The sequence below is a fragment of the Peromyscus californicus genome, unplaced genomic scaffold (genome assembly GCF_007827085.1).
Source record: "Peromyscus californicus insignis strain IS unplaced genomic scaffold, ASM782708v3 Scaffold_6__1_contigs__length_162567912, whole genome shotgun sequence".
In the NCBI taxonomy this organism is placed as follows: domain Eukaryota; kingdom Metazoa; phylum Chordata; class Mammalia; order Rodentia; family Cricetidae; genus Peromyscus; species Peromyscus californicus.
The window spans coordinates 143,034,651-143,051,180 of record NW_026294584.1 but is presented as its reverse complement, the minus strand read 5'-3'; the positions used below and the strand labels follow the sequence as shown (position 1 = coordinate 143,051,180).

At 41.3% G+C, this 16,530-nt stretch overlaps 1 protein-coding gene across 1 annotated transcript; it reads right to left on the bottom strand.

Moving 5' to 3' along the window:
* Positions 1-3,051: 3,051 nt before the first annotated feature.
* On the bottom strand, positions 3,052-11,398 carry LOC128099764 (C-type lectin domain family 2 member H-like). Its single transcript, XM_052721583.1, has 5 exons — positions 11,383-11,398; positions 9,985-10,116; positions 7,273-7,457; positions 6,620-6,726; positions 3,052-5,667 (listed from the first exon to the last, which is right to left on the bottom strand). The coding sequence occupies exons 1-5, from the start codon at positions 11,396-11,398 to the stop codon at positions 5,505-5,507; spliced, it is 603 nt and encodes a 200-aa protein (XP_052577543.1). The 3' UTR covers positions 3,052-5,504.
* Positions 11,399-16,530: the final 5,132 nt, after the last annotated feature.

Below are 16,530 nucleotides of genomic sequence, written 5' to 3'. Positions count from 1 at the left end.
CCTAACATATTTACAAATTTAATTGTTATAAATGACTAACCACTAACCTGTTTCCTGATTATCCTATATAGTTTATAATAACAGCTTTCAAAAATTAGAAATTCACCCTACATTTTTTAATAAACTGCATAGGTACAATACTTTAAAGAAAAATAGAAACATATATACAATATGATACAACAAAAATAACATTAAAATTTTATCAGTATACAAAAATTTTTTAAGCAAGAGTAGGAGCATATATACAGTGTAACAAAAATAACTTTAAATTTGAGTCAATATTCTATACTCACCTAAATGATAACAAACATCCATAACCCACCAAATAATCAAAGACCACCCACCCCATCTCTTAAGAATATGGGCATAGTATTCTCCATACTTCTTCATGCTGTCTGTGAAGTATCTTTAGAGTCCCAAAGAGAAAATTTGAGATAATGGCCAAGTACTGGGAAGACTAGCAGTAACCTTTGCTGATAGATGTCACCTGTCAAGTGTCAGGAGGTCTCCCCTGATCAAATCTGATCCATATTAACCCTGAAAAAATCCACAGTCTCTCATCTCATGTGGGAACAAAACTCCAAAGCATTTTTGATTTCCATTTGGCAAATATATTTTTTGAAGTTAATAACTTTTTTAAAGTTAAGACATTTCTAAAATATCTAGGTTGGTTCAGTTTAGCAGTCCAGTTCACAATCCCATAGCATGACTAGGACTGAAATGGCAGCTTTGGATGCTGGCTCCACCCACCTCAGCTTTCAAACATGGCGGAACTACATTTACCTCCAGCTCAAGGGGAACCATGCAGTGGATCTGTGCTTCCATCCAGCAGCATGTATCCCAAAAACCTTTTCTTTCTTTCCTTATTTTTTTTTTATCTGTACTAGCAAAAGCTATATCCACCATGCACCATGCTGCATGGTTTGCAGACACCACTTTGTACAGTGGCAGGAATCTGCAATGCTGTACTCCAACCCATGCACTGTGAATCCACCTTAGTAGCTCAAGTCCACATGCCACAGTATCTCTGTACCTAGGTGTCTCTATATCTCGACCCACATGAGACATGAAGTAAAACCCTGTTTTTGGCTCCATTATTCTGTTTTTAGAAGCAATTTTTAAACTCTTTTAGGCCTTATGGAAATTCAAGAGCCCCAAATTGGTACACCAAATGTAGCTGAAAGTTTCTCCATCCTGCCTGGTCCCATGTTCCTCTGGTCTGGTGGTCCCGCAGTCACTTATAAAATAATCACTCAGAAGCTTATATTAATTGTAACTGCTCAGCCATTAGCTCAGGCTTATTACTGACTAGCTCTTATGCCTAAATTAACCCATAATTCTTATCTATGTTTAGCCATGTGGCTTTGTACCTTTTCTCAGTTCTGCCTTGTCATCTTGCTTCCTCTGTGTCAGGCTGGCAACTCCTGACTCCTCTCCTCTTACCAGCATTCTCCTAGGCTGCTAGCCCCACCTATACTTCCTGCCTAGCAACTGGCCAATCAGCATTGTATTTATCAACCAATCAGAGCAACACATTCAAAGCATACACAACAACATCCCACAGCAGAACTCTCCAGTCCAGGAGCCTGACTGTCTTTAAAAAATGTTCTATTACTAATTGTATAAATTGTGCCCATGATCCTGAAATGTATATACTATCAAACAATCTCTATATGTACTTCTGACAATTGTTCTGATATGTAAATCTTGCTATGTATACCATGAGACCAATTGATACTGCCCTCTCAGAACCAAAATGGTTTATAATTGCTTTGGTTACAAGTTTAAGATATAAGACAACTTCAACTACAGCTTTGGTCCTACAGATGTACACCACTAATTCAGGTATACTCTTTATCTAACAATCCTTCATTAAAATACAGACTAATCAAATTAATACAATTATTCAAAGATTAGTAGATTAAAATTAATGTTCTAAACTATTCTGTTTTGATAACTCATAATCATAATATTTAGACACACTTAACCACATCATATCATGCTAACTAATGACAGATTTTTATATTACTCCTCTGCCTTGCTATAGATCAAAAGTATTCTGAGACCATATGCAACTACACCTACAAGGTGTTTACACTAGTTCTCAGCTTACCATCAATATAGATTATTGATTATTAATTATAAATATAAACTATTGATTCATTATAAATATTGGTTATTGATATAATTTTAATTACATGTCTATAAATTATTGATTCTTATTACTTTCAATATCATTACAATATTACATATTCTTCCAATCATCTTTAGACTTATAATTTATCCACATTATTCACTGCCCTAAGAGAGATTTACATGCTTCCTTTTTTATTAAATGAAAAAGGGGGAGGTGTTGGAGGCCATGCAGGTATATAGCAGGTGACAGCTAGTGTTCAGCAGGCCTAGCCACCAGACAAATGATTCCCTGACTGTAAATGACTGGTTGCTTCTGTCTTGTAATTTTTCTCATGTGCCACTATATCTCTTCCCTAAAAACAACTATGGGTGTTCTCCCCAATGTTTGTGTATTTATCTTGTGAATATATTCTATCTACTGGACACACATATAGCTGTGAATGGTCAAGAAGATGATTTCTACTTAAGATGATAATTTTGATGAATAGAATATATTAGGATATGCTTTATAACTAGATCTACTATCCCACAAGGACTGTAAGACACTTAAAAGCCTGCTTTGTTCCTTAAACTCAGACTAACATAAGAAAACAACAATTTCCACCCATTCTATGATAAGCTAAATACATTTCACTGATTTGAAACTTCAGAGCAGTTTCAAACTAAACTGAATATTTCTGTAAATGGATCACAAATTAAAAACTTTACAGAGATGCACAAGTTCAGAGTCGCAGATATCTAACCAAGGTTTTCGTTTTTCTTTTTTTTTTCTTCCTTTATTAAGACAGGGTTTCTCTGTGTAGCTTTGGAGCCTGTCACAGAATTCACTCAAAGCTTATAATTTATCCACATTATTCTAACATAAGAAAACAACTAACATTTGGAGCCTGTCACAGAATTCACACCAAGCTGGCCTCGAACTCACAGATATCTGCCTGCCTCTGCCTCCCAAGTGCTGCTTATCAACACAAAGACTCAAATACTATGTCAATTCTTCACTTGCCAAGTCCAGTCAATAAAGACCTGACTCCCTGTGCAGATCTCTCAGCAGCCTGTCTCACCAGGCACTGTGCCCTGGCCTCAGGTCATAGTTGATACACAAGGAACCTTGGAACATTGAGTTGCCTTGGTTGCAATGTTTACTCAAGGAATGTGCTATGACCTTCAGAGGTAGCTATGTAACTCCTTTTGTTATTGAAAAAAAGCCTCCTGAAAAAATATGTATATAGCTGTGCAGAACAGAGGAGAACTAGAAAGAATTAGAACTTAGAAGGAATTAGAACTAGGAAGAATTAAAGCTGTAAAGAAAATTAGAGCTGAAGAAGAATAAAGAACATGACCTGACCAGACTGTGTGTGAAGTTATTATAGAAATCTTTCTATCCTCACTCTTGAGAATCTTCTCTGAGTTACTCTGGGTAGTGACTTGGGAGATGGATTCAAAGGCAGCTAAAATCAACATGGCCTCAGGCAGTAACAAGAACCGCAGACACCTACATGGGCCCCAGTGGCAGGATGGACCACAGATATCAACATAACCTCAGTATGCAGCATAGATCACCGACATAACACTGCCTTCAGCAGAAGCATGAACAATGAACATCTACATGGCCTCAGACAGCAGTTAAGGTCAAGGATATCCACTTGTCTTCTGGAGGAAGTATGGACCAAGAATATCAACATGGTCTAAGACTGAATCACAGATCAGGGATACCAACATGGCCTCTATTGGCAACACAGACCACAGACATCAGACAACGCCTAGAGGGGTAGCTCAGACCAGGGGCACCAACTTGGGCTCCAATGGCAACATAGACTGTGGGCATCAACAAAGGCCTCTGGAAGTAGCAAAAATCACTAACATCAGCATGTCTCCCAGTAGCATCATGAAAAAGGGATGCCAACATGGCTTGATGTCAACTGTGGCAGCACAGAACATGGGCCAAACCATGAATATCAACATGGCCACCAGTGGTAGCACAGACCACAGAGGCCGACAGGGCCCCTACTGGTAACAGGAACCATGCTAAACTACATGGCCCCCAGCAGCATCTCAGACTGTGGACAGGAGCATGGCCTCAGGGAGCAGCACAGACCATGAACATCAACACGGCCCCAGGCAGGAACACAGACCAGGGACATCGATATGATCTCCAGTAACAACATGGTACATGGATATCAACACAGCCTGCAACTGCTCACAGAACCATGACACCAGAAGAGCCCCAGCTGTAGCACGGACCACGTAAAGCACCATGGAGTCTGGTGGCAGCACACATCACAGAGATTTTTTGAGAAGGCCCAATCCAGAAAATGAACCATTCTCCATCTTGGACATCCCACCATTGCTCAGATTCAGGGTGGTCGTGGAGCTGGGTAGTGCATTAGGGGGCAGAGCCTGTGAGAGACCCAGGCTGCTGCTTACAACTCTGCCAGTGCCAGGTTTCCTGAGGAAGCCCAATCTAGAAAATGAACTGTTCTCCATCACAGACATCCTGATGTTGCTCAGAGCCAGGGTGATTGTAGACTATCACTGAGACTGGTCTGGGTTATCCTGTGGTTGCTCAGAGACAGGGTGATCTTTTGGCTGGGCAGGGTATCTGAGGCAGGACCCACTAGATCTCAAGGCCTCTGCACATCTCTCTGTCCTCAGTGAAAGCCTTCTTGCTGACCATTGTACCTGTGTCCCAAGGGCAGTTCCACAGCAGTGGTGTCTCAAGTTGGAACCAAGAACCCACCCTAAGAACCACCATCTTCAATTGATCTTCAAACATTTTTTAAAAGGATCTGACAACAGATACTCCAGACATGCCAGGGCACATTTACCAGAGATACAACCATTCTCTCTGACACTCTTCCCTGATTTTCGAACAGCAGGACACCACTCGGGCTTTGGCTTGGGGTGCAGAGGCTGAGGCATTAGTGTGTGAGGCTCCTCCTTGGTGGCTGCAGAGCAGTGATGTGGCCTGGGGCAGGATACCCAGAGCTGTGGGGGAAGGGTGCAGAAGGAAGCCTCCCCCTCCAGCCCTCTACAGCAGCCATGTGTGCTGCAGCCATCTTGGCTCAACCCTGTCCTCCCTTCATTTTTTTAAGGTCTCAGTCATTCAAAGGAAGAACTAATGGAAAAAATCATATCTGGTCATAAAAGTGGAGGTCACTAATGCTGACAGGATTGCTATTCACGTTTAAGATATGAGTACCAACTCATACCAAAGCACTGAAATTAATTTAGAATCTCTCATAGACTCCAAAACACCCATAAGTATAGTTGTCTATGATGGTTTTCGTCTTGGATATCACCACAGATTATGAATTGATTTTGATAATTTTAGAAGATAAAGAAATGAGTCAGTGACAGTAGATAACATGTTACAGGTCTCTCATGATTGCTTTGACATAAGCTATGAAACTTCTGGGCACTATAAAGTTTAGCTCTTGGGCTTGCAACAAATCCACTTCCATGTGGTCTCTGCCACTGCTGATCCCTCTGTCACTCAGGTAGGCACGTTCTCCTTCTCCTCGGATGGGAACCCTAAAACAAAAAACAAACAAATTTCTGCAAAGTCTGCCATTGCATTCACTTCTGCGATGATAGCTCACTCGTCTCCACTGCTTATTTATAACATGGATCACATAAACGCAGAGTCCAGGAGGAATCACCAGCACGAGATTTACACCTAGTGACTTTTGCATTCTCAGGTTCAATTTGATGACCAGACCTTTTTCATTCATCCATGTTGAACCCTGCACTGTGTGTACAAAGCATTGACTGGTGCTTGCTGCCATGTTCAAGTGAACTTCAGCCATGGGTAACACCACAAGGGTGGTTTTCAATTCTATCTTGAAGTATTTTCACATGTATAAAAGTGGGAGAAAATGCACCAATTAATAAATTGCTGAAAGGTCTTTAATCATGGACATGACTGGGGCTGTGTTTCACCATTCTAGTTAAATGGGTCTGTTCAAAACAGCTATGCTAACATCCAGGAGCTGTCTGGGGTGCTCTTTGATGATGAGAATTGAGAGGAGGTTCCCAAAGCCCCTGGAGTCTCTGCTTCTGTGACAGGTGCAGCTGTGCAAACAGCTGTCTGACAAGTCCTACCCCAGCTGTTCTGCAGTGGCTTCCTGGGGTTTCAGAGCCCTTAGTAGACATCAGCAGTTCTGTCTACATCCCACCAGGGCAGTCATCAACAAGGAAAGATTTTCAAGGGCCATAGCACAAAACATCTACCCCAGGTGCCATCATCATCCTAAAGATTTGGAGTAAAACAACACTAAGTAAATCCAACGGGTTTAAATTTGTCGGGATGTGGACTTTACTGGAGATTGACTGTGGCATGTACCACCAACCTACCCTCAGGGCACACCTCAGGCCTAAAGGTTTATGTTCCCAGTACAACTGGCTCCACATGACACCGCCTTTCATTTCTCATAGCCACAACTCACACACATCACAACACAAGAAAAGAGGTCTGAAAACATACAAGTTGTTATATTTAGTGTTGTCTGTCCACCTCCAAGAATGCTTTGATGACTTCCTGTGCAGGCCAATCCAGCGGGCAGAATCATTCTTGTGTCTCTTTAGGAAATCCTGTCATAAAACACAGAAAGCAAATACATGTGTCTCTCAGCTTCAGATGACCATGGAGTCTCTGTCCTACAGCCTCCTCTCAGGATAGCAGCAGATTCGAACTCAGGATAATTGACTAAATAACCCTCGATTCTTAGTGGATGCATTTTACTACCATAATCCATAGTACACTGACAACCACCCACCCTTCTGCGGCTGAGCAAGTCCCTTGTTAAGCCTGTGTTCGCAATTATTAATAGTTGTCACCTTAAGTATGCAACACCTGCCAGCTTGCACAAAGACTTACATGACCACCATGTCTCTCAGTCAAATATATGTCTGGTCATGCAGGTTGACTATTAGCATTACAGGACAGAATACCTTTGGAATGTCTCAGGGCTACAGCGAGATGTGTTACCATCACAAATGGACCACACTAACATGTGCCCCATGTCCCTCAATGCCTAGCGTAGGAACCTTCCTCATGCCTCAGCTTTAAGCTCTCTATTTCAAGGCAATACACATTCAACAGAACAAACAACAAACCAATTCCTGATCCTTTCTTACCAGCTCCTCCAGGCTGTCAAATCGAGCTAGATGGGCCTTTCGTGTCATGCAGGAGGTCTGGCTGGATGTCCAGTTACTTGTGACTTCAGAAAAATAAAAACATTTACTTCCAAATCCAATCCAGTCTCTTGGGCAATTGGCACGACCAGCTTCAGGGTTTGTAGTACCTGTTTTTTCCTTTCTCACTAAAATATACAAAATGCAGTGACATATCATAAACAAACATTTCCATGAACTGTCTCTTCGGCTAACCACCCGATCTCAGTGGAGGTGTGTGTTTGTAGCTTTCATTGCTGATCACTAAGAGACGCCTCCTAGCATGGTCGTCTCCAATCAAGAGCCCTCATGTGGGACTCGAAGGAAATGTTTTTCTTTTCTTCTTTCTATTTACAGTTTGGGGACAGAATCTATGTCCTCCTGCCTGGTCCAGATCTCACTCTGTGGACTGTACTTGTCTGGAATTTGTAGTATTCCTCCTGGCTGTGCCTCTTAAGTACAGGGACTAAAGACACCAATACTCTGCATAAAAACATAGGTCCTTAAGACATTAGGACTGTCCCTGATTGCTGGAATCATGCAGGCTCCTTTCCTATATTCCTCCTTCACATGCTTATTTTGTAATGAGAAAATAAAGAAAACTCCTCACTTCTCTGAATTTAACTATGGATAAATACCAGCATGCAAACCATGACATGGTCAAAATAGGGTTTTGATACCAAAACTTTGATCAAAAATTTCCTCTTATCATGTGCACACACATTAAATCCATATGAAAATATACTGGCTATCATTAGAGGCTGTCAGAACAGCAATCATCAAGAAATCTCACAACAAATGTCAGAACTCTGGTCAAAAATTGGGACACTTATTCACTGCTGGAGAAAGTGTAAACTTATACATCCAGTGTGTAGTCTCCTTTAAAAATTACAAATAGACCTTTTGTGACTTTGCCATACTCCTGGGCAAATATCGAGAGAACACTACATCATAACAAAGAGAAACTTGCACATCCATGCTTATTAATAGCTCCCCTAACAAAATGAACCTGACCTAGATGCCCATCAACTGATTAACAGATCATGAAAATGAATTACATGTACAAACACAATGTTATTCAGACACAACGAAAAATGAAAGTTGCAGCAAAGTGGAGGACCTAGAAAACATAATATTAAATAAGGTCACACAAACTCAGAAATAGACCCCATGCACTCCCCCATATGCTCATCCTAGCCCATAATGTACAGTGTAAACAGCTGTGAGTATGGGCATAGTGTAACACGGAGAACAAGGAAGAGTAGTGTAAGGTGAAGAGGAAGGACAGGATGTAGCAAAGGGCACATAAGCCATGAATAGGGTTATAAAGAGCATTATTTTTCTACTTTCAACTTTGCTGGTGTCTTTTCTAGTTTGTGGCTGATAAGTATATAAAAATGTAAATACAATGAAAGTCTAAAACCATGACTAAAGTTCCTAGACTTCAGAATGTCTACTCTGACTGTGTGGAAGTTCAATGAGATAGACAGGATTTGGGAATTGGCAAGTGTTGGAGTATCTATATTGATGGAGCTATGTGATATGTTCATTTGTGGGTCTATTATATTAAAGTGATTTTGTGTGTGTGTGTGTGTGTGTTGTGTGTGTGTAATAAGCCCTGAATGTGTGTGTGCCTGTGTGTGTAAGAAACCCTGAATGCAGCAAGTTTTTAGAGGGCTGCTTAGAAAAATAAAGACATTTTTCTTTCATAATTTTGTTTTTTTTCTTCCTTTAACAGATAAGAATGAATGCATGGCTCTTTGAAGGGCTATTGAGCCTAGAAACGAGTGATTTGATAAGAAATATTAAATACTAGAAATAACCACACACACACACACACACACACACACACACACACACACACTTATTTTAGTGTAGGACAATTTGTTGCAGCTGTTCTCTGTTCTCATAGGCAGGACCATGAGGATTTAATGAAAGGGACAAACACAACAGAAAATGAAGGTGACTGTATCTTCTTTTTATCTGACCCTTTTCACAGCTACATAACAGGTTAGGTTACACTGAATAAGTGTTCTTAGGAAACATTTATCCTAGTTTAGACTTGTATATTATTCATTGACATGGTTAAAGTTGATTTTATAAAACAATATCATGAATGATTTACTGTAGCTATGGCAGGAAAGCGATACAAGTTTTATCACATTATTCAGAATAGTCTAACAATGAAAACTTGGGAATCAAATATTTCTGGAACATTTTATTTAATATTTTCAGACCATGGTTGAATAAGTTAAGCAAAACTATGAGTCATGGTTGATGTGGTGGTTCTGTACCTTCCCCAACCACATTGCTCTTCACTCCTCTCACTTCCCTTAGCTGCAGCAGCCTCCTTGAGGCTACTCCCTTGAGTCTTCCTTTCCTTGCTCTCTGCCTTCAATTGGTCTCCCAGGAGGACATATGTCTCCAGGATCTCTCCAGAGCTTGCTGAACGCCATCTTCCCAGGGATGCTGAGCCTGGCTTCCTGTGCACACCACAGCCTGTGCTGTTCCTTCACTGCATCTTCCTGCTAGACCCCAAGTTCCCAGAGAACAGGAATTTCCAGTGAGTTTTCTCTCCAGCCCCTCCCACAGTGCCTGGCTCACAGTGGTCAGTAAGTCTAAGTGACAATGTGGATGTGGACAGAGTGCTGCAGAATCTGGAGATGAGTCACTTACTTGACAATAACAAAGCAACGGACAGTGCAATTACAGCCACAGTGATGATTATGTTCACTACATAGCGGCAGTGAAGCTTAACACGAGACACATGGGAGATGATAGTGAGGTATTTTCCTTGGAGCTTTTTACCTGTAAAATATGAATATAAGAATGCCAACTTCTTGAGAAAAATGAAAGAAACTGACCACAAACCCCACTGTACAATCGCCCACAAGTACCTGAAAGGAAACTGCAAACCCCTTTCAGAGAAGGTCCTGGTCCATGAAGGATGCCATGGTGGAAAGAAGACTAGAGAGGATGGAAACAGAACCTTGACCAGGGTCTTCCAGTTCCTGAACTAAGGGTGAATCATCAAATCAAGAAACAAAAGGAGTGAGGAGCAGTGGGAAGCAACAACAACAGTCAGCTGGATTTCTCTCCATAAAGTGTTTTCTGGTTAGAAGGAGGAACAGACACATTAGGGGGAAATCAGTGTAATTAGACCTATGAACAAACTGAGAGAAGAGGAAAAATAGAAATGTCTCAATAAACACACCAAAAGTGTGTGAAAATTAGGAATCAGAGGAACTTCCTCAACCCTACAAAAGTTATCCATTAAAAACAAAACAATAAATCCAACTGCAGCTGCTTGATTCCCAAGGCTGCAGTTGAGAATTCTTTCCCAGCAATCAGGAGCAGGAGTAGGATGTCTGCTCACTACTTCAGGATGACTTTTCACAGGAGGGCCTCACCAGGGCAAAGAAATGGGGTCATGTGGCTGGAGAATGCTCAGCAGTTAAGATCACTTGCTTCTCTTCCAGAGGACACAGGTTCATTCCTAGCACCTACAAGGTAGCTTTCAACTGTGCAGAACTTGAGTTCCAGGAGACACATCACCCTATTCTGGCTTCTGTAGGCACCAGGCACATATGTGATGAACAAATGTGTGGGGAAAACAGCCATACACATAAAATAAGCTTCTTAAAGAAAGATAGAAAATTTGTACTTCTTGAAAACAGATGAAAGTGTTTCTCTTCACAGATGACATGGTCCTATTTGCATAAAAATTCTAACAACTCTACAAAAGACTACTGGATGTAAAAAAATGAGTTTACAAAGCTTCAGGACACAATGTCACCATGGCAAAGTTAGCTGCATCTTACTGTCAAAAGGAAGTTAACGTCTAATACAGCACCATTTACAGTAATGCCAAAAACCATAAAATTATACATCTAAAAAAGGTTCATAATCAGCATAACAAAAACTACATGTAAAATTATGAAGAAATCAGGACAGAGCTGGAGAGTTAGCTCAGTGGTTAAGAACACTTGTTGCTCTTGCAGAGGACCTGGGTTTGATTCCAGCACCCACATGATAGCTTACAACCATCTATAATTCCAGTTTCAGAAATCTAACACCGTTTCGTGACCATGGTTGGAACTAGGAATGCATGTGATGCTAGATATTTATGCAGGCAAAACACTCATATGCATAAATTTTTTAAAATAAAAAAAAGAAATCAAGGAAGTTCTAAACACATAATTGTTGTGGGGTATTTGTTCCCACTGACACTCCAAGACTATCAATAAAGTGTATCATTGAACCATAGGCAGAGCTAGTGACTAGCTGACCAGAATTAGCCATGGATGTTTTATTGGACCCAAGATACATATATAGAGAGAGAGACACAGGAAGTAGTAGGAAGGGGCTAAGAAAGATTCCCAGGCCATTTTGTGTTGGGGAAGGCAAGAGACAGGAGGTCATTGGTCTCTTCTCCACTGCTTCTCTGATCAATCAGGTTTTTACCCTATTACCTAACTCCCATGTTTTACTGGATAAAAGATCAATATAAGGAAATGGTTACATAATAAACTGGAACACTCAGTATTGCTCATATGTCTACAATTCCTGAGCGAGTTTATATGTGCAACAGTTTCACTTCCTGGAGGGTGACTGCCTTCAGAAAAAAAATCATAGCACCAAATTATATGAAAGCTACTATGAGAAATAAAAAGAAACTAGAAGAGTCCTAAATAATTCTGAAAAAGAAAGGTCGAATTCAGAGATCATTTTGCCTAACCGCATGACTTACGAAAACAGGAATAAATAAATAGCACCACAGTTGGTGCTAGCAACACAAGTATATACTAGAACAATACAGCAGAAAAAAAAGACTCTAGAAATTGTATCAAACACATATGGTCAACAGATATTTAACAGAGATGTACGGTTGTTAGACAGGGAAAAGGTGCCACCACTCCAGTATGTGCTACCTAAACATCCTGGGGCCTGTCTGCTAAAAACAATACACAAGATGGACTATAGACCCAAGCACAAAGCTTAATATTGTAAAGTCATTTGATTCCCTAAAAAGTGGGGGGAATGTCTGTGAACTTGTCTTGACCAAAAATCATCTTAGATTCAAGAGAAATTTGACTGTTTATATAACAGGAGGTTGATGAATTAGATGTTGATGTGACTCTAACGCCTTTCTTTTAGAAAGGTAAAATTGTACAGCCACTATGAAGCTGTTAGTGCAGGAACTGTACAATATGATGATGTGCCCCCATCCTGCCCACATATACCCATACTAAAAGGAAAGACTGCATTTAAGCTTTAACAACAAAAAAAAAGAAACCTCTATATGTATATTTGTAGCATCTTTAAGGATCACTGTAAAAAAAAAAAAAAATGCAACATTTGCAATCATCCAAATGTCCCGAAGATGATGACAAGTTAAACAAACCCTCTCAACAGAAGAAACAAGTTAGACCCCAAGCCTGCACTTCCCTTTGTCTCATATAACTTCACCAGGCATTGTCCCAAGGCTTCTGCCTCAAAAGTCCATAAACTAAACTTATCAAGTTTAAGCAAGCTTAAAGGCAGTGAGCCACAGGAAACTGTTTCCTTTCTGCTTATCTGAAAAGAAACCCAAACTGCCATGACTCGCTTCCTCCTCTCACTTCTCTATAAGCTTCCAGCCAGCTTTTCTTAACTTCTTTGTGTAACATTTGATTATGTGGTGCTTACACACTTCAGAATTCAGAGCACTCCTCCTGTGCAGGTGGTGCTATGGACAGTCTCTTAGATTCTAGCCAACAGTGTGTCTGACTCACTATTGATAGACACTGCACTGTCTGAAGAGCAGAATGTAATACTGCGATGACATGAAAGAAGTCAAATGTGAAGTCTCTGCTTCAGGGATCCATTTTGTGACATTCTGGAAAAGTAAGTGTGTAAGGGCTGGGGACAGAGGTACAGAGTGTCTTCAACAGGGAATGGGGAAGCTGAAGTGGGGTAGGGGGCAGGGGTCTATATATCCTTTGTAAATATTGTTTTAGATTTATTTTGTGGGTATGAGTGTTTTGTCTGTGTGTATGTGTATATGTGTACTACATGCATGCCTAGTGTTGGGGGTTCTGAAAAGTGTGTTAGATCCCTGGAATTGGAGTTAGGGGTGAGTGTGTGAGCCACCATTTAGATGCTGGGAAATTAAATCCAGTCCTCTGTAAAAGCAATAAATGCTCTTAATGGTTGAGCCAACTCTCCAGCCCCTATAAATCTTGACGAAGAATGCATGATCATATGTTTTCAAAAGTGATGAAAATGTACATCAAGTGAATTAATTTTACTGAATGCAAATTATACTTTTTACAAAGTTTCCACTGACTTTAGCCATTGCCTTTTGCTCGGTTTCATACATCTAAAATACCAGGAAGCTTCGCCCATCAACAACGGAGGAGAGGATATGTAGGATTGGAAGGCTTTAAGCACTAAACTGTGGCCTTTGAATTTTGGGTCCACACAAAACTCTCAACCTGCATTCTTTCCAGTTATACAAAGATATAGAAAGTAGCATGATAATTCTCACGTGCTCATTTCCAGCCCCAGCACTTCTCAGCATGTGAGCAATCTGGTTTCCCTGGGTTCTACTCCTCATAGCTCCTCACACTCCCTATAGAAAGTAGATCTTGGGAGATTTCTAAACTCCTCCATGTTTTGAATACATAGACTTCCTTATGGTTACTAGTTTTGCATCCTACTTTAAAAACCAATCTTTCCAAACCCAAGAAAATAATATAAACTCCTGTCTGATTTTAGCTAGTTCTTTCAAACTAACAAGCAGTGTTAGACTTCAGTGCCTGACTAATTTCTCTCAACATGTCACCCAGGTCCACCCATGTTGTCACTAAAGAGGACACCCTCTCTTATTGGTGTGTAGTATTCCACTATATATGGGAGTTGATGAATTTTGGATCCTCAGTTATTGGATATCTTTGCCACCAATTAATAAGCCAATCAAGCCGAATTAGTAAATCCAGGTTTAATCTGAGCAGAGCAAAGCATCTCCCTAGCGGCTATCAGGTAGCCTGTAGGTATGATCTTGAACAGCCCCAGGAGGATTGACTCTAGGGGGGCTTTCTGAGGGGAGGGGCTGCTACCTGGCTGGCTTTCTGAGGGGGTGGGGTCTGGAAAGGGAAGAGTAGGACCACAGCATGGAATGCTCCACCACCACCACCGCCCTCAGGTGGAGATTCCCCAACAGGAGTATGGATCACAATTTTCCTCATTTATTCACTGATAGATATGTTCCATGTTCTAGCTAATGTGAACAGTGTTATAATACACAATCGCATACAAATATCTCTTGGGGGAGGTAGAGAGGAAGTAGACAATATTTACTATAAAGTGGTATCAGATCTGGTGTTTAAATGCACACTAGAATGAGTACAGTTCACCATAACATACAATGTTTCTAAAAATAGCTGAGGGTTTCAATATATTCACCATAATGAAACAAGGAACTTGTGTAAATTTTAATGTGCCAATCAAAAAACACATCCTACTCTGTGTTGGAATTCCCAGCCAAACCTCATCTATATGACTTCACATGCGCAGTTCAGTAGCAAAACAAGGTGCCTTAGGTCCTATGTTATTCTGTGTGCTGCCTTATCATGCAATATGCACATGCGTGGTGTAGCTCCCTAAGCCCATATGTTCATGTGCAGGGGAATCCATAAGAAGCAGGACACAGACCCCTCCTCCTCTTCTTCCTTCTCTTTCTTCTCTCTCTCTCTCTCTCTCTCTCTCTCTCTCTCTCTCTCTGTCTCTGCATTAGTCTCCACAGGCCTGGTCACGCTATCTTCTGTCCCTCCCCTCTCCCCTCTAATAAAACTCAGCTCTGATAAAGGATTTTGTCGTGAGTCGTGACTTTTCCTTGCAGAGTAAAAGCACCTCCTTAAAACCAACTCTTTGGCCTTGAGCTGTTGGGACTGGTTCATCTGCAGGGGCCCCACTGGCAGGAGAAAGAGCTTGCCAGGTTTGGTTTTAGCAGCCCTGGGCTTTGTCTCAGGCCTGGAAGGTGATGAAGAAGGCCGCCACCTTGGAAGTTCACCATCTGTATTGCTTAGTCACGGGCTCTCTTAAGGCCTTCACGGCATTTATCTAACCCTTAAACCCACAGAAATACTTGGCTTACTAGAGAAACAGTAGGATTATTCATGGGCTTTCTCTTTTGGTATTAGTCAGAGGAGGTGAAACTGTTACAGAGGCTGAGGTGGGTTCGAGAGAGCTGGGTCCACCAGAGGCAGAGGAAAAGATGAAAGTGTTAGAGAGGCTACAGTGGGTTCAATGGGTTCCAAAGAGCAGGGTCCACAGGCAGCAGATGGCACCTTTCACCTAAGTCAGTTTGTTTAAAGACGTTGCCCACTGCTGTGAGGACTTGGCTGCCGTTTTCAACCCACAGAAAAGTCTGAAGAAGGAAGGAAATCTTTACTTTGGTAACTTTTCCAAGCACAGTAAGTGCTCTGACTTACCCAGAGGAGTATGTGACTTGCTGGCACCTGGAGGGCCTAGCCACAACTCAAAGTCGGGGGCAGCACATAGAGACCAACACCTGTGGCTCTCCCATAAGCAGGGTGGGTTCTTCAGTCTGTTTAAGGGTCCTGGGTAGACATGGAGGTGGGCCACTACAGGTGTGCACTGGATGGCCCAGGATAGGGCCCAGGGATTCAAGGGAGGCCTGGTTAGATTGCCTTCCTCTTCAAGTTGTCCCCCACCTCCCAGACTGTGTTTCCCATCACCACAGCAGGGGGCCTGTCCACCTAGAGGAACTTGGCCTGATCTCCTGAGGTTGCCACTAGACCCCTGAGCTAACAATAATTGTGAACTCTGTCTTTCAAGAACTATTCTATTCCTAAACAAAAAATATGAAAGTGAGGTGGAGCCATGGCTCAGAGGTGAGGAACACTTGCTGCCCTTGGAGAGAGAGGACTCAGTTCATTTCCAGCACCCACAGGGTGGCTCACAATTGTCTAAATCCAGTTCCAGGGGATTCAACACCTTCTTCTGACCTCTGTGAGCACCAGGCATGCATGTGGTGCTCTAACAGGCAGGCAAAACTCCCACACACATAAAATAAAATAAAACTTTAAAAAATTAACAGGAAATGGATCTAAAGAATGAAATATAAACGTTTTTCAAAATGAGAGATACAGTTTTAAAATAGAAGTCTCCAATGTCCTTTTCCCATCATTTACCATAAAGTAAAACTACAGATGGATT

Excerpts from the sequence above, each read along its gene's own strand:
- LOC128099764 (XM_052721583.1), bottom strand. Across the intron at positions 7,458-9,984 it reads CGTTGCTTTGTTATTGTCAA|TGAGAAAGGAAAAAACAGGT; the intron begins GTAAGTGACTCA and ends TGTATATTTTAG. Across the intron at positions 6,727-7,272 it reads TTGACAGCCTGGAGGAGCTG|GATTTCCTAAAGAGACACAA; the intron begins GTAAGAAAGGAT and ends GTTTTATGACAG.